Source organism: Condylura cristata, unplaced genomic scaffold (genome assembly GCF_000260355.1).
Source record: "Condylura cristata isolate star-nosed mole 26May11 unplaced genomic scaffold, ConCri1.0 scaffold00009, whole genome shotgun sequence".
Classification (NCBI taxonomy): Eukaryota; Metazoa; Chordata; class Mammalia; order Eulipotyphla; family Talpidae; genus Condylura; species Condylura cristata.
This window is the reverse complement of record NW_004567110.1, coordinates 26674415-26702223: the sequence shown is the minus strand read 5'-3', so window position 1 is coordinate 26702223 and position 27809 is coordinate 26674415. Positions and strand designations below refer to the sequence as shown.

Genomic DNA, 27809 nt, shown 5'->3' with positions numbered 1-27809 from the left:
CAGGGAGGGCCCCAAAGGACATGAGGATAAGCATTTGAATATCCATAAGCAAGGGGGGAAAAAAGCCAAAGATAACCATCTTCACCTAAACTCTCACCTTGTACAACATTTAGCTCTAAATGGACCATAGACTTAAATGTAAAACATAAAACAAGGCTTTTATAAAAAATTAGGGGAAAGATTCTTGAGGATCCAGAGCTAGGCAAGAGTTCTTTCTTAAGCTTGACACCAAAGGCATAATCCATAAAAGGGGGGACTGAATAATTTGACCTAGTCAAACGTTTTAATTTTGTTCTAAGAAAGACTCCCCCTTTTTTCTCTTTCAGATACAGTTCTATTTATTCTTTGTAATTGGTACAGGCACCATTTGGCATGGGGAAATTGCCCTTATTCCAATGACATGTTTAGAGTAAAACTTACCTAAAACTGTTTATTTAGCAAGTCCTTCAACATACCACCCTCCCAAGGAAAAACCCATACATGCTTTTTTCTTATCTTCATCATTTTCTAATGTCTAGTTCGGCCTGTTTAGCAGTGAAATAGTCTTCATAACTGAGCATGGTAACTTAAGATTGTGTAAGTTGAGTTTTCCATTTGCACCTCCAGTACTGGTCACCTCCAGAGGATTCACTCTGCTCACTTCTAGATTTATATATCCCATATTTCTACAGATCGTGGCTCCCATTTTTCACAATATTTTTCCTTACTTGATTAATCTAGTTTATTGATTTATTATGAAAGAGTAAATCTAAGGACCATCCAGAAGGAAGAGGTGCACAGGCCAAGGTTTGCTTAGGAGGCCATGGAAATTGTATTCTCCCTTATGGCACCACATCCCCCAAATCCCCAAGTGTTTACCAATCTGTGAAAGACTCTTTAAAGTGATCTTTGGAAAACTTATCTTTGAAAAGACAAGCTAAAGGCTGGAGGAAAATATTTGCAAACTACATATCTGACTAATGACCAGATAAAACAATGTCGCAAATATATTTAAAAAAAAAATCTTTAAGTTAAACAATATGAAAGAAAACAACACAATTGGAAAATGGACAAAAGACATGAATAGATATTTCATTGAAGGGGATATGAAAATGGCCAACAGATACATTAAAAAATGGTCAGCATTGAGCCCTCCCTGTTGGCATAGCAGATTAAAGCACAACACTAAGAAGCTAAAGCCACTATAGCATGAGTTCAATGCCTGCCCCGGAGGTGACCACATGGTGCTGCAGACCTCTCCTGACCTGCCCGCTGCTCCCCTCAGCTGACTGTACTTCATCAGTCAGCCTCTTCTGCTCCCCACTCTGTCTCTGGTGAATCCTCTCACCACCCCTACACCTCTTGACTTGTACCCCTGTTCTGTATGCATAAATAATTTTTTTTTAAAAAACATGGTAGCATCATTAATGACTGGGAAATGGTAATGTTAGACCATAAAGAGAGATCACTATACACATATCAGAAAGGCTAAAATAGAAAATTGTGACCACAACAAATAATGGAAAGGATGCAATGATGATGACCACTGGACTTGACTGCGTCTTTTTACCCTGTATCCTTAGCACAGCACTTGGCCTATAGTAAAAAAGCTGTTTAGTGAGATGATAAGTTTGCAACTCTAGCTATCTGTACATACACAAATATGTTCATATATGTCACAAACACAATGTGATAAGACATTGATGAGAAAATGGTCAGGTGTTGGGTATACACACAGTTAAAGCAGAGCTTAAGTACTGCCCAGTCTTACTATGGATTTCAAATCCTCCAAAACACCCAAATTATCTAAATGAAAGAAAATTTAAGGAAGGCCAAAAATAGAATTTTTAATTTAAGTATACATCAATAAAACAAAAAATTATAACAAACATAAGAAAAGTAAAAGTACATAACTTTCATAACTATTTTCTTACCAATACAGAAGTAAGGGTTTCACAACCTCAGATTGAATATTTTTTAAGTGTTCTTCATTCCACTGAGATCCATCCAGCAATTTAAATTTTGATAAGATTTCTGCAGAAAGGTAGCAATCTCCACTGCTCACGAGGTAGCATCTTTTCATCTTCTCAAGGTGTCTGAAACGGAATACATACAAATGGATAAAGTATTCAACTAGTCAAATATTTTCCCTTCTAAAATGTTTTAGACCAGTAATAAACTATATACAGTGGTAGCAATGTGAAGATAATATTTCTCACAGTTATGGGGAGAATAATCTCAGTAGCCTGAACAATAATCTACATGCCTTAGTTTCCAGACCCCATGAAGTTGGCTCACATGGTACAAGGGATTTTGCAGATGTGATGAGAGTTTTGAGAGGAGTTCCCTAGATAGGCCTATGTAGTCACAAAGGTTCTTCTAAGAGGGAAGCAATTACAAATACATCACTGGGAAGTCATAAAATAAAATGGAATGAAAAAATAAATAAAATGGAATGATTAATGTTAAAGTAGACTTAGAATCTACATGAAGAAATAATGTGCAAGTTCAAACCATCACTACTATTGGTATCCAAATGCTATGAAACCACAGACCTAATGAAATCAACTTTATGATAATAAAATAAGTTAATTATTATTTTATCCATGTAGAAGTATAAATTACATTTTTATATTTATTTCAGGTTTTCTACCTGTGCTAAAAATGGCCCAAATGAATATCCTATTATTGGTTTTAAAACTATTGAAAAATTAAAAATAGAAATACCTTTGATGTCTTCCAGGATCCTTAAGAACTTTTAACCGCTCAATATCCATCCATAGCCACCAATATCTCTCTCCTAATGTACCTTTTATAAATTTCTTAAATCTTTCAAACTGCTTTCTATTACCAATATCGTAAGTTTGGTGAGAAACACACCAGTGGGCCCTGATATCTGCTCCAATGTTCTCACTCTTTGAACTTGTTTGTTCCAACAGCTCATCTGACTTTTTCTCTGTGGTTTGGGCTGTTTCATTTAATACATTACTTGTGTAAGGGATGGGCTCAAAACGTTCTTCAAACACCACTTCTGTTACGTTGTTAAAATTTATAAAATCTGGGCTTTCTTTAAATGGCTCTCCAAGAACTTGATAAACAGCTGTCTTTAAAATAAACATTATGTAATTTCTTAAAAATTCTTCACAATTTGAGAAATGCAATATCAAACTTCCCTCAATATTCTGTTGAGTTTCAAGGTAGATTCTTAGAAGAGCTTGAGAAGGAGTGTCTTGTATAGATGTAGACCCTTCTTCTTCTTCTTCAAATTCAGAAATTAATCGAGGTGTTTTAGCTGGGCCTTTTTTTGTCCTGGGATGAACTCCATCATCAAAGATAACACTCTCTGCATTAAATCATACAAGTTTACTAGATCAGATGATAGATACAAACATTTTTTTAATTAGCAAGAAGTTAGTGTCAGAATGGTAAATGAGTTTACCACAGGTAGTAACCATCCAAATTAGTGATTTAAGGAGGCATCTAAAGCCACATTTGGAAGCAGTCGGGGGGAAAATGCCATCAGGAATTATTCCCTGGACACAGAAGTGGGTAAAAATGGCAGATAAACTAGAGAAATTAAATATAGGATGTTAGGATGTGACATCCCCAATACAGTTGTTCTTCAAAAAGACAGTATTTCAGGTTGAAATAAAATGTTTATATATATATATATATATATATATATATATATACATACATATATATACATGTGTATGTATATATATATAAAGGCATATCTTTTAAAGAATTCTTAGAACACATATATTAGATGGTATTTTAATATTTCATGTTGGATGATAAAGCAAAATTAATTACCATAGGTAATTACAGATTACAGATGAGTAACACTCGAGTCATATTAGCAATTAAAAAATTTACTACTTTATTAGAAAGATTCAATTACTATCCTACAATCTACCATTAAAATTACAAAATAGCCTAAGTACCTATGAAGTGCAATACACATGGGTTGTTTTAATACTTTTTTCTAAATACAGTCTATGCTCCTATTTCCTCTTTTTTTCAGAATCCAGTGAAATATCTGCTATAAGTATTCTTATTTCACATGGCAAACTTACCCCTGAAATACTATGGGTTAGGAAAACCCTGTTGTCTATGTCTCGCCCTCAATGACCATTTTCTCAGTGTTAGATTTCAAATCCCAGTGAACTGGAAATGCTTCACATGAGTTTTTAATGAAAATAAACACATCACATTTTCCCAATACTGACAGATCAGATTTTTATAACCCAGTAAAAGGACACTGTTTAAATTCAACAGACAGAACTGGAAGAGGAAGTGAGCTGTCATTTCCGCTACCTCCCTTGCTACTCTTTCATGTCCAGGTTATTACCTGCACTATATTTATTCTCCAATTTTCTATTTTACTGTGTTGAGGAGATCGCAAGAAACCTATAATTTCAGCTATTTTCACTTATGGAGATTAATTTCCTCTTTACATAGATTTAGATTCAATTCTAGAGAATACAGATGTATTGTCTCCAAAAAGTTGTTTATACTTTTCAAAGGAATTAGGTAAGAACTTTAGTAAATTGTTGAATCCCTCTCCAGAGTCACATCTAGATGTTTTTGTTTTTGTTTTTCTCTCTCTAGCAATATCATAAGTTAATGACTCTTATTACTGAATGATTTCTTCTATTTTTTTATGGAAAGTGTGTATCATCCACTAATGTCCCCCATGGTAGACATGTATCTGGTTTTCAAGCTGCGAAATAGTATGAACTTAGAAACAGAAGAAAATTCAAGTCCCAAGAATGGGTCTAATTACTTTTAAAAGAAAGACTGTGCCCACTTTACTTCAAAGGCTCAATAATATAAATTTGTGAACAATGGTAGGAAATAAGGGCAAAACATATTTATCACAAGTAGGTAAGTTTTTAAAATAATGATCAAAGAAGGACAACTAAAGTCCATTTATGAGGCACTGTTCCTATGAAATCTCTGGAAAATTTAAATGATTTTACCAATGTTCTATCACTTTCATACTATAGTAAATGGTACCTACTAAGTTACTAACGGTAGGCAGGGCATTTTCTTTATATTCAATATGTATCATTATTCTAATCTTATGGGTGAGAAACACATGGCTCCCAGAAGTGAAATAAGTTAGAAAAGTCACAAAGTTAATAAGAGCTGAATTCTAAACCCATAACTTTTCACTATACTAAGTTGCTTTACTACTAGAAAAACAGTAAGAAGTAGAGACCAAGCAGTAGGAGATCACTTTCTCTCCCCAACCACGAACCACGAAGAGCTACTACTATAAGACTAAGACATTAATAACAAAAGACTCCACGAGCAGTCCTGAGGTCATTCTTGTCCTTTTATGCTTACCAGAAGCAGATGAAATAACTGGTGAGTCACTTTTGTCATGGAATACACAAGTAGGTAATGAAAAATTTGTTACTGTTTGTTCACATTGTTTTGCTAAAGTAAACCAATCTTTTGTTTGTGTATAGGAAGCCTAGGAAGAAAAGAACACATTTGTTTGACATAAAATGAGCAGTATTCATCCAAACCTGGAGAAATCATTATGATAGTATTCAATTTGTTTAGTATAATAAATAAAAGGAAAAATTATGCCATGAAAGAAAAGAATGTTGTACACAGAAAAATCCATTAGGTAATAGAATAATGGGAAGAAACTTTCAGCTCATATTCTTTTCATTTTAGATGACCAAAGGAAAAAAAATTCTCCTTTCTTTCACCAAAAGCATGAAACCCTATTTCCTGGATTCACTACCAATTCATGTCATCTAACTCTAACTTGAATCACTACGGCTCAAAGGTCCTTGTATCTTTTGTCAGTTGCTCCTATTTACAATTTTCCCAATTATTTCATGGTCCCAATTCTGTCTTACCTGACTCAGTGTTTTTGAAAATTCTTCTCTAATGACAAAGACTTATTCCCCATAGCACTGGCAGGAAACCTCTCTGAAACAACTGCCCCTTTGTCTTAGATTCAGTCTTCACTTCCTGAAGACTGACACTGAATGTTGACTTCAAATTTTCCTTCATTCTGTGTACCCTTCAGCCAGCAGACCCAATTTCCAAACTGATCCTCGGCTTCTAGAACCCCAGTCCTCAGAAACTCCCATCTCAGTTCTCCTAAAAAAATTCATCTGCTTGCTTCTCTCAGTAATGTCCTCCCTTACTTCTCTATGAGGGTCCAAGCTGTTCAAGTAAGCAAGAAAGGTAATGGCCACCATTACTCTTATTTCTCATTTTCCCTCTCTCCAACTGAGTCAGCTGACTGGTCCTTAGCTGAAGGTAAATGGATAGAAAAAGCAGGGCTCATATTTTCAAATGGAATAGATATGACCACCAGATATTCCTTGCAGAATTAGCATGGCAAGTCAGGTCACACAGTGAGAACAAACACAAGAGGGAGGATGAGGTGCCGTGTGTGGGGGCATTGGACTTCTTAGAGGTAAGGCTTCCTGGTGGAGCTTTGAAAGACCTTTTGTTCCCTCTTTTCCTCCCTTTAAAAACAAGTCATTTATAACAACTATATATTCATTCAACATGTACTTATTGCATGACTGTTCCAGATAGCATCCTAAGATTCAAAGAAATGTTACCAATTGTCATAAAGATTGACCTCTAAGTTTAGTCATAGTTTAAATGACTTGAGTGTGAAGAACTTTGAATCCTCTAAGTTAAAAAGTAATTAAAAAGATAGTATAGCAGTATTAATCAAGCTGGAAGGAATCAGGCTTTTTCAATCAACATGGAAGTAAACTTTTCATCACAGTAGAAGGTAAAAGTAAACTAGCTTGTAAACTAGTAAACTAGGTTTACTGTCTTCTATTTGACTTAATTTACATGTGAGGCATCAGAAGTTATTCTCTTAGATTTACTCTTCCTTTTGCAAGTTGATTAACTTCTACTATCAGTACATATTTTCATGATATTCCTAGCATTTCTATAATAGACAAGGAAAAATTACTTTAAAAATAAGGATAAAAGAAAAGAATGGTTAGGGTAAGCGCCTAAGCATTATTCAGGGGAGATAATGGGACTAGGATAATTTTAAACAGTTTTGACAAATATGACTGATAGAAATGCCAAACTACAAAGTTAAACATAAGCTACACGTAAAAACAAATGTTCAAGTAACAGAAAGTCTACCCATCCCAACAAAGATGGCAAATGGCTTTCCACTTGTATGCCATCTTTGATCAATTGCAGAAGCCTGCCTAAAGTGCTATGTTGAAAAGAATTTGGAACCGAGTACTGCTGGGAGGGGGGGGGGGAGAATTGCCACAATTGATTAGCAATGTCTGTCATGAATGGAAATGAATGGAAACTGGGAGAACAGCAACACATGGGCCACATAGTTGTCATTCTTGATTTTGAATTGAGTATTGGAAGTGTGTTCTCAGAGAGAAGAGCTGAAAATTAGAAAAGAGCTAACAGTTTTCACTACCTATGACTTTCCAAAATAAATCTGATTCTAGGTTAGAGCACTCACATGCATTCATCCAATAAGGGCATTCAAATGCTCTCAACAACCCAACATTTCCCCAAATTTGGATAAACAGTCATGCATTTAACTGAGGAAAAATCTTAAAATAGGGAGAAGATCCACTTTATCATTGTTTAGTATAAAAATTACAGAATCCAAACAAACATTTTGGAATGAACAATGAAAACCATAGTTATAATTCAAGTTACCCTTGCCTCCTAGGTATTTATGTCCTTCAATTTTGTATTTGTTCCTTCATGCACATGACAATAATAATTCTAATTACATTTGAAATGAAAGAGTGCAAAGCAAATGCGTCAGCATAAATACACACAAATTTCTGCCACATCTACTTTAGAAGTACTTGAAATCATTTTCTCTGTTCAAGTGGTACAAATGAAATTCAGGCCTAAAACAAGTTTTACTGAAGTGCCACATCACAAAGAAACACTCATATTTTTACCTCACCAAGAGAAATGTAGAACTTTTTCATAATGACAGTATTGTCTTCTTCAGTAACAGGAGGCGGTGGAGTGGGTGGTTTTCTCAGGACCCAGGGAGAAATATCTGTACCTACTGTGACAGTCATGCCTGATTCGCTCCATCTGACTTGTGAGACCAGTTTAGCTAACCTGCATTTTTAGAAAAAAATAAACTGGAAATAAGTTTTCAAACATGATAGAACTAGAAAAAAAGTAACCCTGGAATTTTATTATATCCAAGCCAATCTCCCCTCCTAATGCATGCTATTTCTCTTAGGATCTGCTAAACTTCATGCTTCATTTAAAGTACCACCAATTAATAATTATTGTTTGATTATTTTTTATATTTGAAGTGCTTATTCAAAGCAATGATCAACATTTTTAGTAAAATTTCAGAATGTTTAGGTACTTAACACTTGTTGGAGAATATAAAAGAAAAAATTGGCCCCATGCTACACTGTTCCTTTTTTTAAATGACACATATACCCATTTTTAACACCCTGCATATACATATCATTATCACAATTTTAAATTTACAATAATCAAAGAAGCACAACTGAAGTGCATTTACTAAGTACTGTTTTTGTGACATCTCTTTAGAAAATTATATGATTTATACCAATGTACTATCACCTATAGCAAGTGGGATCTAAAATCAAATGCGTTAAAAAAGTGGGCCCTCCCTGGTGCACAATGGATTAGGATGCAGCACTGCAAGTGAGCTGCAGCCTCTTCAGTGCAAGTTTGATCCCCACCCCTGAGGTGACCCACATGGCACGGCAGACCTCTCCCAACCCACCCACTGCTCCTCTCAGCAGTGTACTTCATCAATCAACCTATTCTGCTCCCCATTCTGTCTCTGGTGAATACTCTCACCCCCTGCAACTCTGGCCTGTACCTCAGCTCTGTATGCATAAATAAATCTTTAAAAAAAAAAAAGTTGAAAATGTCAGTAAGAAAGTACAGAAAATTATTTTAGATTAAACATATAGGTATTTAAAAACATTATGTTAATGTTTTTAATGATTAATACCTGTATTCAAAGTAGCAATCACTTTCCAAAAATGCTGGGAGTCTTTCTTTTTTGACCCATTTAATACCTTGTTCTCGGCTAAGACACTATTATAAGACAAGAGAAAAAGAAAAGGAATGTCAAAGAAGACCGCACTTTGGGACAATTAAAGCCTGACCACTAGGGCCACAATGGTCATGAGCTACTACTAGTAGCCCAGACCCCAACTTCTATTTGTACAAGAGAGAGCAGAGTCCCGGTTACAAATTTGTTTTCTGATACTTCTTTAATTTTCTCAACACCCCTGTATCAATTACTAACTCCACTTTACAGGTGAACAAATTGAATCCAGAAAAGTCAGGTAACTTATTGAACAAAGGAATAAGGAAAAATGTCAGCCAGTTTCAACATTTCACAATCATAAGTTGGGTTAAAAATTATCACAAACAGAAAAAGAGCTAACCACAACAAAAACAGTTAGGGCCACCATGGTTATGTCTGAACGCTTGTCCAGGCATTAAAATTCCCAGGCATTATCCTAACAAGAGAGGAGTTTGCAAGTAAGTCATTTAGCAAAAAAGTAGAGTGGCAATACCATAAGTTCAGGCTTGTGTGGGAGACCATGTGGCATGAAAGCACATCAGGATCTCCCTTAGAACATGTCACTCATTCTTTGACCTGCAAGATTAGTGAGGCTGTGAAGAGGAAGGTTGAAGAGAGCAAAGGAGAGAACATAACGATAAGGGCACAGGAGACAAAAATTAGCATTAACTGGAGGTCACAGGGTGAGATCAGAGAGGAAAAGAGTGGAAGTTTAGAAAAGTAGACAGTATAGATGATCAATTGTCTTTTAAAAAATATTAAGGGATTTTTTAAAATTCTATTTTGTCACAGATTCACTTTTTCCAGAATTCAAAAGAATGCCAGCACCTTGGACATTAAATAAATGATACTAATAAATAATGTACTCACCTTAGGAGGCAAATGTGCCTGCATTTCTGGGCTTCCACTGAGTATCTTGCTAAAACACCAACTTTACTGTGGGATTAATTTGGGAGTCAGCATTGACCAGACTCACAGCATTGAGAAAATCAAAGGCTCGCACAACTGTTTTGCCAACATCTGACAAGCCCCTGTTCTTAAGAACACCCTGAGCTCAACACTGCTGGTGTGAGGCCTGAAGTAATGGGGTTCCCAGGACAGGAAAGCTGACCCCACACGCCTTCATTCCTGTTCAGTACGGAAGGCCCATTTGCCTTTACCAAAGATGACCTTCAGGGCAAAGAAAGAATTTACTTTGGACACAGCCAGCACCTGAAGTAGCATCTTGCTGATTGTTCCATTCATTTCTGATGAGATCTGGAGGACATTAGACTTTGTGCAGGAAGACTCCAAACACACCTCCATGCACTCAGTATCCTGAGAATCACCAGGGACTCCTGAGTTCTCATTAGCAATGCGGTCAAGGTATCTCAGAAAGACATCAAGCTTCATGTATAGACCAAGATAACACTTGCAGAATTCTACAAGATTGCAGGACTAGGCATGTCAAACAAAATCAACTTATGCATTATTTACCTCAGAAACAGTTCACTTATAATGTAGCCTCTTTTGAATATTTTTGCAACTGACCAAAAATTTAAATGAAAGAAAATAGTTTTAAAAGAATAAAATCAAAATTGAAACTTCAAAATGTGCTTTATGGCCTAGAACGTGATCTAACTTGGGAAATATTTCAGATATACTTGAAAAAACTTAAAATGTACTCTGCTGTTGTGAAGTCATCGATAAGCATCAGGTCACTCGACTAGGGCACTAATGTTCAGTTCTATATTTTTCCTTTTGATTTTCTATTTTTCTTATACATTAATGGGAGAACAATGCTAAGTCTCAACTAAAACTAGATTTGTCCACGTCCCCTTTCAATGCTGTCAGTTTTAGTTTCATGTTTTCTGAAGTTGTGTCATCCTTGCATATTAAGAGTTAGTATGCTTTCTTGGTGAACTGACTCTTTTCTCATGAGGTAAAATGCCGCTATCCATAGCAAGAGTCCTAATTCTGAAGTCTTTATTGTCTGATATTAACATTACCACTAAACTTTAAGTCTGTAATTGTATGGCATAGCTTTTCTCCTTTTTTTTTTTTTCACTTTTAAACTTATTTATGTATTCTATTTAAGGTAGGTTTCTTGTAGACAAAAAGTAGTTGGGTCTCACTCTGATTTTTAATAGGAGTGTTTAGGTTATTCAAATTTTATGTAATTACTTATGTATGTTATTAATGTGCTATGATATGGTTTGCTTAAAATCTATCATCTTGTACTTTTATTTGTTCTATATATTCTTTGTTCCTTCTCCCCTCACTGTCTATTTTTGGTTTGTGTACTTTTTTCCCTTTTACTCAACTATCATTGTATTATTTGTACCTCTTTTTTAAAAATGTTTCAATTACTACCTTACTGTTTTCAAGGTGGATATTTAATTAATTGTAATTCAGACATAGCAAATAAGGTCACCCAGTAGATCTGTTTGAGAAACTTGTGTCAAAACTTGTAACTCAAATTAAGAAGTTCCTAAATAGTTTTTTATTAGCAACAGCTAGATTTGAAGACCTCTATGAAGTAGAAAATTTCTATTCACAGATGAAAATGAAAATAACCGACAAATATCATTGTCATACCTAGTAAAAAAATTGTCATAAACAATTTATTTTGCTCTATGTGGTTTAAAATGTTCCTGATTTAGCCTCAAAACAATACTATAACATAGTTATATTTTAATATTGTATTATTATTAATGTATTGAATTTGATGGAAGGAAATGAGAAAAATAGAAATATTATATTCAATAAAAGAGGAAGTGAAGAACTTTCAGATGTCTATATGTTAGGGGTTAGACGTATTTTAGCTTATATCTATTACACATTTTAAACCAATGGAGAATAGTAATGTTAAGCATTCAGTACTAGTTTCATTTGAGTTACACAATGAATGCAAGTACACAAGTTGTATGTAGTAAAGACATCATTTGGGAAGTAACAAAAGTGATGTTCATCAAAATGACTTATTCCAGAACATAGAGTCAATAAGTTGAAAAACCAATATTAGAACACAGGAGTTTGTGTTGTGGTTTCTTTATTCATGGTACAGAGGTAACATGCGGAAGCTGAGAGTGGGATTTGAGACAAGGAAGTTAGACAATGTAAACTGAGGGTCAGAAATCTCAAGTCCCAACTGCTTCACAGGATAGAGCCCAAATGAAATAAACTTGTGGTATATCACATTTTCTAGAATGCATTAAACTATAAAGGATACACGTATTTATATTGTCCCAAATTAACCTGATATTCTAAATATTCACAGTGAATTACATAAACCTTCTCACACTAATCATCAATGGTAAAAGTGCTAGACTAAAAATGATATTTGATATGTATAAGAGGATACAGAAACTAACAAATATGTATAAACATATACTCCTATGTTAACACATAAGAGATACAGAGAAACTTCAGGTTAATCTGGCCCAATATTTTACCTACCTAGCAAGATATAAACTCAAAAATACTTTCTTACCATAATATTATAATTGATATTTATGGTCTCATCTTCATAGGGGGCCTTCATCTGGAGAACTTTAACATCATTTTTTCCTTTCCTCACAACATCATAAATGGGATTTCGAGGTTGCTGGCTTTGTAGAATTTTTTTCAGTTGCTTTTCCAGAAGTTGTGGAGCATTGTTAACTACTTCAAAAACTCCATAATCTGCATTAAATCTAAGTGCCTGTGAAAAGGTCTGCAAAATAAATTGATAGCACTATGTTCTAAAATATTAAAAAACAAACAAACAGAAACTCATTGCTTCCAAGAATACTTGATACTTACTTAAATGCATAGACACAACATTCTGTGCTCTTAATTACTCCCTTTTCCCATTTCAGGACCTGGAAATCTTTCAACTATAGGTAAGTGGGCCCAATGAATCCTTCCTTTTCAAAGGACATATCTCATGAGGTTAATTGTCAGGCTAAGTTATGGACAGATTTCCTTAGTATAAACAACTTACCTCCATGCTTCTTTGGAACTGGAAAGAAATACACACCTAGTCTCTATGAAGCAATGTTATCCTAGAAGGAGATGGGTTACTAGGGAAGGGTGAGTAAAGGAAGAAGAAATAACATTCCTGCTATCTCTTTCATCCCCAGGAACTATGAAAGCTAAAGTCTCCCTGGCCTAGGAGGAAAAAATTAAGTACAATGTGTTCTTCATTTAAGACAATTTCAACACCATTCTTTTCAGTGTGACCAAAAAATAGTGAAAGACAATAACATTTCTGAGCTTTTCTCAGTAATTACTAAATGCTGCCAACTTCTATGTAAAGTCAGTCAGTTAATACACAACAGCCAGAAAATCCTGAGTTGAATGCCAGCTTGCCAATAAGTAGCTCTGTGACACTGAGTAAATCATCGAACATGTTCTAAACCTCCATCTTCCTAACAAGTAAATGTTAAATTGCTTTATCGTTTCCCATTTTGCCCTACAAACCTAGATTCAGGTTGATTTTCGAATGTTAATTTATTTTAGGATAACGTCTGTGAATTGCCTACTCATGTAAAGTTGTATATAGTTTAGTCATGTGGAAGACATTAGCTCTTCCCTTGGATCAGTAAGTGTCCTAGGGACAACATTAATTCTTTCAAGTTTTACTAAGAGATTGTTAGATGTACTATAATTAAATGGCAAGACGTAGTAAAACTAGAATGAGAAACACAATGTATATATACATATACCCGTGTGTGTGTGGTGTGTTTATGCTGAACAACACCACCTCTGTAAAGTCTGTGTTGTCTCCCCTTCTACAAAACTGCAAGTGCACAGAAGACAGAATTCAATATGAGTATCAGCCCACAATCCAGTGCTCTCAGGGCTAAGATTTTGCCTCCAAATGACAAGTACAGGTCAAGGGATAAGTAACAATAATTAGCAGTAAATTACATTTAACTTTTCTGCAAAAAATAAATTTCATTGGTTGTATATTGTATGTAACTTTCAAGCATAGAATTCACAGGGGCACCACTTACCTAGAAGTTAAATATTATCACTGAATTAAACTATGACTAAACTAAACAGATAAGTCTGCTGACATGAGAAGCCAAGTTCATTTGTTTGGGAAAAGGAGTTAAATTAAACTTGGTAGAGAACAAACATCAAATACTACCTGGGTATGGGGAAAATGGAGCAGTATAATGAGAATGCCATCTGGAAATGATATCTTCTATCCCTGAGTCCTCACAGAGTAAGAAAACAAGCTTGCCCTCTATTTACTGCTTTCCTTTCTTTTTTCTGTCTCCTACCCTAATATCTGCTAGCCAGAGGAACATCAAGCTGTGATAGGCCAAAGCAAAGAATATCAATTATTTAGTTCTCTGAACTGGAGTTCCTGATAATAAAGTAGAAATGATGTAGAGACCCTCACTAGCCATTCCGGCTTGGAGAGAGTAGTTAAGGTACAGTTGGTAGACATAACAGGAGTGATAAGAACTATGTTTACTAAACATCTGCCATGGGCTAGGCATGGGATGGACACTTCACATTTAAATCTGGAATCTTTCCATATAATCTTGAGGTGACTATTTACAGGAAATGATGCTCAGGAAGTTTAAGTGATTGTCCATGGACTTGGAACTACAAAGTTCTAGATCAGGACTAAAGAAACAAATCTATTTGGTCTTGCAAATATTATATTTCTCCTTCTTAACTGTACTGCCTCACAGACGGTAGAACTATTATAACCTAACTACCTTCTTGATGCTAGGCAGACTACTCACACCCCACAGCAGAGCCATCCCCATGCTCTGGGAAGTCTGGATATTACCTCAGAGCTGTCAGAACCAGGCTTCAGTGTGTAACTATTAACTCTCTGGATGGGTTACTGTCCCGATCACACAAAGAGGCCAGGGTTGGTTTAAAGGCAGGTAGTTGGCACTTTTATTTTCAACTTACAAAGCCAAACTTTGCAGCTGTTGTTACATGATCTCTTCATGGTTTTATAGCAAGTCCTCTAATAAGCTTACTACAGAACTTGACCACAAATTGCTTTATGCCCAGGACTGGATTTATGCCTAAGTCCAGCCAGGCTTGTAGTGGATGCTCCAGGCTGGCTCACTCAGGACCCATTCTAACCTCTGCAATACAGTCTGGACAGCTAAAAACCATATTGGGCAGATACCTTTATAGCTACATTGTCATGTGCAATTTAGGTACTGCCACTCATAGGCACTCATTAAAATACTTGAATTCTGAGCTAAGTGGGGAATGAGTTGTGGTGTTTACATTCTGAGGGAAAAAAAACTGAAGTATGTGAACACAGGAAAGTAAGGAGAGAGACTGGTGAAAAAGATCTACTTTACAAAAGAAGGAAAACTCATTGTGTTTATGAAATGCCTCTATTATTTAAAAAAAAATCTTCATTGAAAAAGATCTTTTCCCAAAAGTAAATAACTATTTTCCCATATAAAAAGCCATGAGTCACTGGACTATGGTGATGGTACACAGGTGATTTGGTGATGGGAAACCCCCAGGGATTACAACTGAGGTGGGAAAGTGCACAAAGTGATGTAAAAATAAACTATTATTAAAAAAACAGCCATGAGTTAGAGTAAATCTCCAAAGAAGTTTGATAGTAATGTGATTATAAGATTCTAAAAATAGCAAAAAAACTTCTCCTTGTTAAAGGAATCAAAACTTTTCCTAGGTCATTTATTAACAAACCTTTAGTGAACACATTTCATCTAACAACTATTTGAAGGCAGATATTTAAATACAGAGACAATAAAGATTAATTACACAAGAGGAAATGGGCTCTTACAATCAATGTATAAGTGGTGCATAATTAGTCAAAGTTATTCTCTCAAATCTTTGAAAACATCTATAAAGCACCAAGTTGTTCTATCAAGATGTTTATCACAGTCACTTCCCCCCTGGTATTGAGCAGGTCACTTATTCTTCAGGTAGGGACCAGATAAAGTGGTAGGCTTTAAAGCTCATATTATATATATATATATGTTTAAAGCTCATATTATATAAAAATACATGTCTCTAGCACCCTCAGCATCAGATGACCACATTCATTATAAATAGCTAGAAGGATAAAAGATAAATAAGAATGGCAGCTTTCTTTCATCTATATTTCACTCTCTCCTAAAGTGGAAAGTTTAGAGGTTGATATATGTGTGTCTTGGTTAGTAAAACAGATTAAAATCACCCTCAGTCTTCAAATCACCCTTATTCACTCAGCAGAGCATGGGTAACAAACATTGCAATTCTGTTTTAATACAGAAAAACTACAATAGAAGTATGTACACAATAGAGTGGTGGTACAGGATTCATTAGCTATCTTCAATAAACGAAAATAGATGTATATAGAGAGTTGGCTCATAACAAATAAACAGACATTCTCATCAGGTAGATCAGAGCAAGAAAGGAATACAGCCAAAAAAACAACAAATGTATCACCATACAGAAGCACAAAACAAAAGGGAATCATTTAATTGATGAACCTTTAAGTCTGACATGGCTAAAGCTTAATAGTTGAGGCTATGGTAACAGGATACATGCCTGGAAAGAAAGTCAGATAATTAGTTCATCAAGCACTTTCTCTCATATGCTATAATTCTCAACTTATCTCTTTTAAATCTTATTTTTTTTATTTGAGGAAACCAGAGTTCACAGTACTGTATATGACTCAGAGATGTGGGATCAGTCCTCTTCAGATGTATGTTACTCTATCAAATTAGTAGTTCTCAGTGAGTAGTCCCTGAACCAGCTGCAGCAGCAAGACCTAGGAACCTATCAGAAATGCAAATTACAAGACTCTCCCTATAATCAGAAACCTTGGGGGAGTATTTGGGGCTTAACAAGCCTTCATGTGCTTCTGAAGCAGTGCTTAACAATGAGGGGGAACCACTGAAGAGTTTTTAGCTGGGAGAGAGATTCCTGGTTAAGACAGCCTGCAAGCACACATTCATTCTGTCTGCTATCATGTGTGTTCATATGACTGGAGAGGCTGACCATCTATGTTCAATACACAAAAGAAAGACCCTTGGTCTTGGTCCTGTTGCCTACAGTCCCAAAGACCCGTTGTCTGCATAAAAGAGAATTTCGCTCAAACATCAAGTCCTTTGTTTTTGCCATTTCTAGGTTTATCTACCCCTTAAGGTTAGCTTATGTTGATGATAAAAGGTGTGGGAGATAGAAATGAGTGATGTAGGAAGTCTTTTCCCCAGAAAGCTGAGCAGGCTGATTTAGAGAACACTCAGCTTTTAATCATATGACAGGAAAAAATCTTCTGTTTGAGCCTCAAACCCAATCCTCCACAAACTGTTACAGACTGCTCTTTCCCTTACTTAATTTTCCTATTTCAAGAGTATCGGTTTCCAAATGTTCTAAAATGAACTGACCTGAAGGTGGTGAAAGCTAACTTTGTAGTACCAGTCATCCATGTGCGAAAAATATTTTCACAGAAAAAGCAAGTGCATGAAAATATTTTTACCACAATAAATTGCTGGTTCCACATTTCTTTGAAAAGAGGAGGAAAAAAAAAAAACCTGTGAATAATTAGTGATGTGCTTAAACTGCCAGCCCAGCACCACTGAAACTTATCGGGTGCCAAATTATTTAGCTGAACAGTATTTAAATTAAAAACTAATGACTAGGTTAATTTAATACATGTTCATCTCGGCTCCAACTCTGTCTCTACTAATTGAGCTCCAAAGCTATATTTTAAACATGCATCCTAGTCAGTGAATGAAAAACATCTGACTACTTGAGTATAACAAGTCAGTTACCAATAACAACCTCTTTTAATCTAAATTTTATTGTCATTTTAGATGTTTACCCATAAACTATTTATTGGACATATTTACCAATAAGATGGGGGGATAATGTGCCACAGACAATGCACAGAGAATATCCTTAATTAGTACAATGAGTTACATTAGGTAATTTTAGCACTTAATGTTGGAATTACAAGGCTTATCAACCCCCTCCCTTAGGTAAAAATGCTAAATTATGCATACTACCTAGAGTTCCATCAACTCTCCGCATGCTTAAATTATGGCCAGGGAAGAGCCAAGCCAATCATTCCCTTTCATCTCACTCATTTCCCGAATCTATATTCTCTTTCTCTCTCCTTACTCAACAATCGATCTAACATATAACCCTTCATAAAGCTGAAAGAAATTATAATAGTTTACAGATTTAAAAAAAAAAAGTGTGGAGAATCAGTCCAAAAAAAAAAAAAAGAAGTTATGGTAAAATTCCAAAAGCACATAGCTAAGCTATGTCTGGCAAACACATGACATACCTATCTCGCAAGGAGGGTATAGAACAGGCCACCCCCTCAGCTTCTGCAAACCATAAATGTCACAAACATTCTAAGCCACCCACAGAGGTCCAACCTAAATCTGTATGTGGGCTCATCTATTCAATCCCACAACAGTCACTGAGCATAAAACACACGAAACAAAACCAAAAGAAAAAAAAAAAAACAACTTTTCACACTATAGTACAGAAGAAAACTTAATAAGCAAACACTTGTCCATAAAGAGTTGACAGCAAAAAGCCTCCCAGACACCAAATGAAAACAATATCTAAATGTGGACCTGGCCCCAGAACAAACAGAATGAAATTATGAAAGCTAGGATTCAGAAAGTGCCATAATCATTTATAATAGCAGCAACTGTCCTGGATTCTCTTCATCAAAAAATAACATGAAGGCAGGCTACCAACCATCAATTTCTAATCTCAGTGTGTACCAAGGATGTAATGGTGTAATGGAAAGACACAGCATAAGAAACAGAAAGCCTGCTTTCTCGGCCCATTTCTACCATAATCCAGTTAGGGGACCTTAGCAATGTCACTACAGATGTGATGAAATCTAGATGATCTCAGGGCACTTTTACATAAACATATTATATGTATACACTCAGGCTTAGATTATTGGGGATCTTGAGGGAAAGTGGGTAGAGATGGTAGGGTGGTAGACAGAAGATTACAAGGTTTATTTCAATGTTCTTACATGAAAATAAAGAGAATCTCCTAAAGGTGCTTTCTGAGATAGAGAAGAAAGAAACCCATCGTTGGCCCCCAAAAATTTTCAATGTAGTTCCTCAGATAAAACAGAGAAAAAGGAATGAATGAAATTTTCTTTGGTTGGAAAAGATTGCTTTCCCACTTAATATATATACTTCCTATAAGATGTTCCCAAAAGAGGACTTCCTAACCTGTACTTAAATACCTCCAGTCATGGGGAGTTTACTCCTTCACAGCCAGCCCTCTCTATTATTAGAAAACAAACTTTAAACTTCTTCTAATAGGGAAAAACAAGTTCCTTGTAAGTGCTGACTCTGAGGCTGTACTCTCACTCCACAGAAATATGTGATCCCACATCTTCCTCAATCAGCTCTTCAAATATCTGGAAAGAACTATTCCAGTCCAATTCCATTCCCAAGCCAGGTGCAACACACTCACACTTCTTTCAATCAAACCCCATCTGACGTGGTTTCCAGAACATTCACTGGCTGAGTCTTCTTCCCAAGTCTGGTTTGGCAAAGCAACTCTTAACATACAGCATCAAGAAAGAAACACCACTCACATGTGGTCTGACAGTTCAATCCGGCTCAAAAAAAAAAAAAAATTTACTGAGTGCCTTCTATGCTCCAGACTAATATTTTTCTTGACCTTAATTATACTTCTAAGAATGCCCCTGAAAAACACATTAGCTTTGTTTGTTTTAGCACATTTCAGACTACCATATTAAATATGAGACAGTCTCTGTTGTCCAAATTATCAGTTCATTCCTCTACTGCCACTTCTATAGTCATTACAGTAGACTAGGACAACTTTTGAGCCATATGGACATGGGTGGATCTTGTCACTTCCAAGCTGAGTGACCTTACGTTGTAAAAATGCTCATTCATTTGCAATGGATCATCGAAGTGTCTGAGAAAAATAATTTTTACAAGTCAAAGCCAATGACAGATTTGTGTGCCTGAGAAGACTTTTCTAAGTTGACAATGATCTACAATCTAATTAGAGAGTGGCTGCCCCTCGTGTTTCAAGAATGAAAGATAACAAAATCAAGTTAGTGAAGGAAAAGGCAAGAAAAGTTCTAGTTCTGTGCCAGGCACTCAATATGTGCTGTTTTATTTCATAATAGTCCTGTAGATACTTACATTGTTGGCACAGATTAAGAAACTGAGAATTAAGTAATTAAGGAGTGTATGTAGGATCACATGGAGAGAGGTGAGCAAAGGCAGTTCCACCCCTATATAACCATGACACTGGGAGATGAGCAAAGGAAGAATATACATGGTCAAGGTGAGTAGAGGAGGGTAGGCAGGAGAGTCTGCAGGGTGGAGCAAGCAGTCAGAGCTAGATTTAAACCGAGAGGTTGACATCAAATCACAGTGGTCAGTTCTACACTAGGGAATTTGGACTACGATGTGCAGGCTATTAAGAGCCAAGCACTCCTGGCTGTGGTTAGTGGACCTACTCAACTACTGCGAACTAATTTCACAGATGTTAAGGGCATTGGAGACAAAGGAGTCTGAGTAGATAATGTGTTAGGTGTATTGCTTCCCTACCTAAAGGCAGAGAGGGAAGTGACCAAAAATGAGATTTTCATTTGACACACTTATTGGTAGGTAAACCCATTCTTGCTAGGAACTTGATTTGAGAAAACCATCATTCCTTCTTCTACTCCCACATTCTTTTATGAAATCTGTAACATTTTCCCTTATACCATCTTGTGCCAGGAAGTATGGGTACTTAATAAATAAATGTGTGTAACTAAATATGGATAAAAGGAGGGCAGGAGGGCAAAATGGAGTGAGGAGGAGCTGAGAGAGAAAAATGTAAGTGCAAGGATTTGGAGAGATGAAAAAAAAAAAGAAGTGGCCCAGATGGTGGTTAAACTTCAGGGTATCTGTTGGGGTAAGATGAAGCATGACTGCACAGAGAGAGTTAACAGAAATCACTCTCTCAATTTACCTAATGCCTGAAGGAAGCATACAAAAATGATAATGTCCATTCTGACTGATCAGTAGGACTTAAGCTGGATTTTTCGAAATACCAGGTAAATTTTCTATACTCTTTTTATATGACTTCTATAGTTTAAAAGTTTTTGTTTTTGTTTTGTTTTTTAAGAAAGTTAAGGAAATTTATTTTCTGTAGCAAGTAAAAAGTCAATACTCGCATACTTTGAGATAATGAAATATAAACCTTGAGAAACTGAAATCAAACCAAATTTAGAGATTTTTCTTCTTCAATTTTACAAAATAAAAAAACCCTATTTTTTGGAGAAAGACTACAGAATGCAGAGCCAAAATGAAACACTACACAATTTGGAAAAACAAAATTCTGACAATTCTGTGATGCTGCTGGGTTTTTACAATATACAAATGGACTATGAATGTTGAAGAGTTGGACCAAATCAGAACCCACTGGGGTGTCCTGTAATGTTGCTCAGACCTGAATGTGGAAAGACAACAACCCCAGAACAGTTCCAGAGACCTCGCTGTGCCAAAGGGAGGAGGCAGTACAAACTCTTTTGGGGAAAAAGAAATCCCCAAACAAACAAGTATGCACGCACAGATCCATCCACACACACAAACTGACCTAGGCAACAAAGGACATCAGCATTTTTCCTTCAAAAGGCGTTTTTACTAACTGAGCGTTGAGACAGCACATTTTATGGTGCACTCCCTTGAAAATTACTTAGGACTTTTTTATATTCCTCCTCATTTTCCCTTGTAAATATATATTTGGGGACCTCTGTACTGCTTTGCACAGGGGATGAACCAACTTGTATTGCCATCAACAGTGCATGGTTTCCCTTTTCTCCACATTGTCATCAATATTTGTCATGTCTTCCCAGCAATGGACAATCTAATACATTCTTTCATTCAAACAGCTCTCTAGAAGCACAATTCACCCTTTCAGTGTACAATTCATGACACATTTTTAGTACCTTCACAGAGTTGTGCAGGCATCACTACTGCCTAATTTTAAAACATTTTAATTACTCCAAAAAATGCATTAAAAACCATTCCCTATTCTTCCCATTCTAGTAACCACTAAACAATTTTCTGTCTCTGAAAGCATTATTTTTGATGATACAAAATTGAGTAAAATAAAGTTCATGATGGCCCTCCCTGGTGGCGCAGCGGGTTAAAGCACAGCACTGAGAATCTAAGACGGCTTCCGCATGAGTTCGACTCCCGCCTGCCCCGGAGTGACCACATGGTGCGGCAGACCTCTCCTGACCCGCCCGCTGCTCCCCTCAGCAGTGTACTTCGTTGATCTGCCTGTTCTGCTCCCCACTGTGTCTCTGGTGAAGCCTCTCACCCTCCACATCTCTGGCCTGTACCCCAGTTCTGTATGCATAAATAAATAAATCTTTAAAAAAAAATAATAAAGTTCATGTTATTAAGTAATATAAAATATATATTAGATTATGGTACATCCATTCAATAAAATATTATGTGGTTATTAGAAATTAAGACTATGTCAATAGGCAAACTACACATAATATAGTGATTGATTATTTTTTCATTAAAACTTTATTGACTTACCATCAGTTTACAATACGATACAAATTTTGTGAGTACTTCTTCACATCTGTGTATGCAAGCCTTGCCTCACCCGGCAAATATCTCAATGAAAACGTTTTCATAACAGTTGTAAAAACCTTTTCTGATCTAATTTTTACTTATCTGCCATTCCTGATTGACTTTACTTACTTACATCACTGTAAGTGTTTTTTGTGCCCATTTAAGTTTCTCTGAACTCACTGCCAGTCATTACTGCCCTAGACTGAGACTCTGTAATTTGGCATCCATCTCTGTCTGATTTGCTATAAAAGTTTAGTTGCCATAAACCCCAAATTCCACTTTAATATTTGCCTAAGAGGATGACAATAATTGCTTAGAAGCAAGAAATTTAGTTTCTTGAATTTTTGATATCCTGTCCTATCACTTCTATGTAAGCAAGCCTGCATGGGTGCCAAATAGAACCATATCTATTTTTCACAGATTGCTTTTGATAGTTAGAAAAATCCAGTTTTCTTCAATGAGGTTACTAAATATGAGTCAACTCCAAATGATTGACCCCAAGACACAAACTTTACCTCCATGTTTTAATAATATTTCAAAAAATATTGTATCTAATAAATTTATCTCACAAGATAATCCAGTGAATACAGTATTTTACCTTTTATAATACAGTCAAAAGAACATAATAATGTACTTACTGGAAGACTTAGGAATTCATTAAAGTAGTCCACAAGGATACCATCTGTGGCCAAAGAATCTTCCTATAAAAAACAAAACATAAGCTTAATATGCTTTTTAATATATACCAATATTATTCTCTAATTCTGTTATCAAGAGATTATACAGTACATCTCCAAATTCTTTCAATTGATGGACACTGAATCCTCTATGAACAATCTCTGGTTGGAATAACTAAGAAAATAGTTGCATGATCTTAAAAGACAGTGCTACTGTGCTAACCTGGAAAACAGCATACATGAAAATAAAACACAATGCTTAAATAAAGGAAAACCTGTCAAATACAAAATGTCCTAATGAAGCTTTCCCACATACTAAAATTTATGTTCTCTAAAAACAAAGGTACAATCTATCAAGAGAGAACCAGTCTTTAGGATAAAAGGAAATTCAGAATGTAGATTTCATAAACTGCCAAATAAAAGTGATAAGCTAAGTGAAGAAAATATTCTATTGCCTCCCTCTGAGAAATGAGAAGTTTTAGTAACCTGAGGTCTGCTTAACTTTTACATGAAGAGCTTTGACAATGCATATGTCCTAACCATAAAGATTGTATGCATTTTTTCCATAACTATCTCTTCCACCAATAATGTCAGTTTTCAAATTGACAAAATTGAAAAGCCACTGCCAAGAACTAATTCTTTCTTCCAAATACAACACCTTATTTTATTAGTAATTGTTTCCATTGTGTCAAAAATACATCATGGCATACTATCTTACAGTACATGTGTTTATTTTGTTATTCATAATTATATTTCAATTTCACAAATCTAACATGAAAGTTGACAATATGACACAATGCTATTATTTCCATATGGCTGAATATTTTCTTCTTATACTTGCCAATTTTAAAAAAAAAAACCTGAAATGTGGTATTGAAATATAAGAAAAAACATATTATATTAACACCTACTTTGGAAAATCGATTTTCAAGGTAATTTCTTTAATTGCAGTATAGGAGTAGCTTTAAGCAACCACTTCGAACATTTATATCAAGGAGATTACTAAAAGTTGGAACTGATTAGAACAACAAGAATTTTGTTTACTACAATCTCAACTGAATAAAACAATAATAGGACCTCATATATCTACCACCTTCATAGTGCCCCTTAGTAACTAGAAAAAAAATTTCTTCGTAGTGAAGCCCTAATTAAACAGAACAGGCAATGACAATTTGCCTTGTATTTTTTGGAGTGAGTTTTGGAGCAGTCATTGGAGGTTATATACAGTCAACAACATTCACATTTTGCCTTTCGAAGTTAATTTTGGGGGCTTTGTTTAGTGAACTGCCTAATTTCTGCTAACTCTTAGTGAAAATAAACTGAATTCAATGAATGTGTTTAATATCTCCTAGGTAGAAGGCATTGTGTTACAATAAGGGTGACCAAATTTCACACTACAGGCTCACGTTCAAAAATCCGTAGCTGGACAGGGTAAGTATTTTATTTTCATTTATAACACAATTGTCATGTTAAAGGAAGTAAAGGAGTTTTAGTTTTTCTAAAACATGCACTGTGGTTTTTGACATTACAGAATGCATATTTGAGACCTAGATAATCACCTAGTGTTTGGCCAGCCCCATTGTCAGAAATGTCTAGATAACCCTCAAATTTATATGCTCATTTCCAGAACCTTCACTTCTAGGAGAGTCTAACTCCATGCTTTCTAAATTACATGGTTTGGAATACCTGTTCCATTTGCTTCTTTCCCTGATTCATTTCAGACAGAGAATTTTTATATGTAACAATAGGAATGAGTTACTAAAAAGTGAAATAAAACACATACATATACAAACCCAACTTTTTATTATTAAATTCAATAGGTAGACACATAGTCCATTAAATTGCCATAAGGTTTCTAAACATTTAACTCTTGATTCCTGAACTTATGTGGGCTGGACTCGTAAGTGTTCTCTGGTGATTATCAATCCTCAGACCCTACTCAAGTAGCACTGTTCTAACCGTGGGGGAGGGAATTTGCTCTACCCTCAAGAGTCCCCCTGGAGTCTAACCACGCTAATAGAGCACATTCTTGGTTTGTACTTAGAAACATGGACACTGAAAGTACTATCCAAATAGTTAAAAAATCTGTATTTCTTTGCGGAAATTATTTCTTTAATTTCCACCAAGAATAAACATCAGTGTTTCTGCTGAAGAGAAGGAAGTTCTGCAATGGAAATATAGTCTCCATGTGCTCTCCATTTAGCTTTGTAGTACTTTAATGGAAAGGCCTGCACTTCTCTAAATGAATAAGCACATTTCCCACTGTAGTTTCTAGTTCAGTATGTTCATACCGGTAACAACACAATCTTATGAACTAATGAGGATCTGCTAAGCTCTTTATTCTTAAAGACTTTTAATTAAAAAAAATTTAAGGACTTGATCCAAAGGAGAAGGTGCTCAGTTATTTTCCACAGGTCTCCACACTCCAGTCACATGGCCATTTTTAAATGAAATAAGTATCCATATTTGTGTTTAATATCTTCTAAATAACCAATAAACTGTTGTTGGTTAATGATGTAATCAAGAAGAAAAACAAGTTACAATCAGCTTCTCCATTACATCACTACATGAAGCTGACTGCAAAAATTTGCAACATAGAGTCTCTGCAAAATGATGCAATGGAAGGTAAAAACATTTTTTCAGAATTGAGTATGTTCTTGGAACCTGTCTGTTCATGTGTTACAGGTGCATATCTATGAAAGTGAAGTCAGCTTTTCCATTCTTACTCCAACTTCTCAAATTTCCTCTTGAAAGAGAGTTAAGCAAAATGTGCTTGCTAATTATGATGGGCCTTTTTTTTTTTTTGCTTAAAAATAATTTTTCTGACCCTCAAGTCAGATGGTAGTCACTAACTGTAGTATCTAAAGATCCAAGATACACAGAGGCAACCTTATAAAAAAGGAAGAGGAAATAAAATAAATAAGCCACATCCCACACCTATTACTCCTCTTGAGTATACACAGCACAGAAGCTGATTGAGCTCCTGGGTATGGACTTACTAGTTAGCGGTAGAACGTTAACACTGCCCTATGAAGTGCCAAAGGAGTTTCTAGCTGAGAAGTCCAAGAGGACACTACATAGCCATATAAATGCTGGCAGCTTAGAGAAAAAGAATAAGGGAGATCCCAGAAGGCTAGAGTTGATGGCTTACTCATATATATTACTTCTGTCTGCTGAATGTAAGACCTGAAACCAAACAATACATACAAGAAAACATTCTATGACATGCATGTCTGAAACATCTTTAAAGACTCATCCTCCAAAACATATAAAATAAAGGGAAAGATAACAGCTGGGACTACATCAAACTAAAAAGCTTCTGTGAAACAAGAGAGATAATAACCAAGATGAAGAGACACCCCCAGATTGGGAAAAATTACTTTTTTTCCCATGCCGCAAAAGACTGATAAGAGACTTGGTATCAAAGATTTATAAAGAGCTTACATGACTCAACAAAAACAAAATAAAGAATACAGTCAAACAGTGGGCAGAAGAGCTAAAAAGACATTATTCCAAAAAGGATGTGCAGATGGCCAACAGGCACATGAAAAAAATGCTCAACACCACTTATAATTAGGGAAATGCAAATCAAAACCACAGCGACCTGTCAACTCATACCAGTAAGAATGGCCCACATTAAAAAATCTAAACAACAAATGCTGCCAAGGATGTGGAGGAAAGGTGGACATGAAAACTGGTCTAACCACTATGGTAAATGTTAGGAGGACCCTCAAATTACTAAAAGTGGATACCATAAATTCCACTCCTAGGAATCTACCCAATGGACACAAAAACATTAATTTAAAAAGATACTTGTGCTCCTATGTTCATCATAGCACTATTCACAATAGCTAAGATTTGTAAACAACCTAAATGTCTAAAAACAGATAACTGGATCAAAAAGATGTGGAATATATATCCAGTGGAATACTACTCAGCAATCAAAAAGACAAATTTATGGCATTTGCAACAACATAGATAGAACTGGAAGGGATTATGCACACTGAAATAAGTCACAAGGATAAAGAAAAGGATTGGATAATTTCACTTATAAGAGGAACATAGGGAAACCATACAAGGGGTAAGAAAAAGACAAGAAAAAACTAGCAGTCACACTATAAATTGTAGACATTCTTCAGGGGAGAGGGAAAGAAAAAGACCAGAACAGGATGGATGAGCACAGAGTCTATGGTGATGATTCACGGGTGTCTTGGTGGTAATTTCATGGGGACAACACCTGAGAGAGAAAAAATCAAACATTGTACAAAAGTGAACAATAATATAGAAATAAATATAATTGTCTGTTGGCAATTAATGGATCCTTGCAGTAATATCCAAGCTAGATACAAGGGAATCACTTGGTAAATATATGCATAAACTTCAATATAGTTTTTATTATTTTGAAATATTTTACACAAAACATTTTATTTGTAAATTTGTCCTACCTAAGAAATGTTAACATATTTGTCTTGAAAAAAGAAAAAACTATCACATTTT

At 35.5% G+C, this 27809-nt stretch overlaps 1 protein-coding gene across 1 annotated transcript in view; it reads right to left on the bottom strand.

The window, feature by feature from the left end:
- Nucleotides 1-23292, bottom strand: part of RGS22 (regulator of G-protein signaling 22) — an 83640-nt gene extending 60348 nt beyond the window's left edge. The window contains exons 1-7 of the mRNA XM_012722925.1: nt 23274-23292; nt 12537-12758; nt 8984-9069; nt 7932-8100; nt 5335-5464; nt 2707-3322; nt 1914-2075 (exon numbers count right to left, since the gene is read on the bottom strand). Of these exons, the coding sequence (XP_012578379.1) occupies nt 1914-2075; nt 2707-3322; nt 5335-5464; nt 7932-8100; nt 8984-9069; nt 12537-12587 (1214 nt within the window). The 5' untranslated portion in view covers nt 12588-12758; nt 23274-23292. The remainder of the gene's footprint in view (nt 1-1913; nt 2076-2706; nt 3323-5334; nt 5465-7931; nt 8101-8983; nt 9070-12536; nt 12759-23273) is intronic.
- Nucleotides 23293-27809: the final 4517 nt, after the last annotated feature.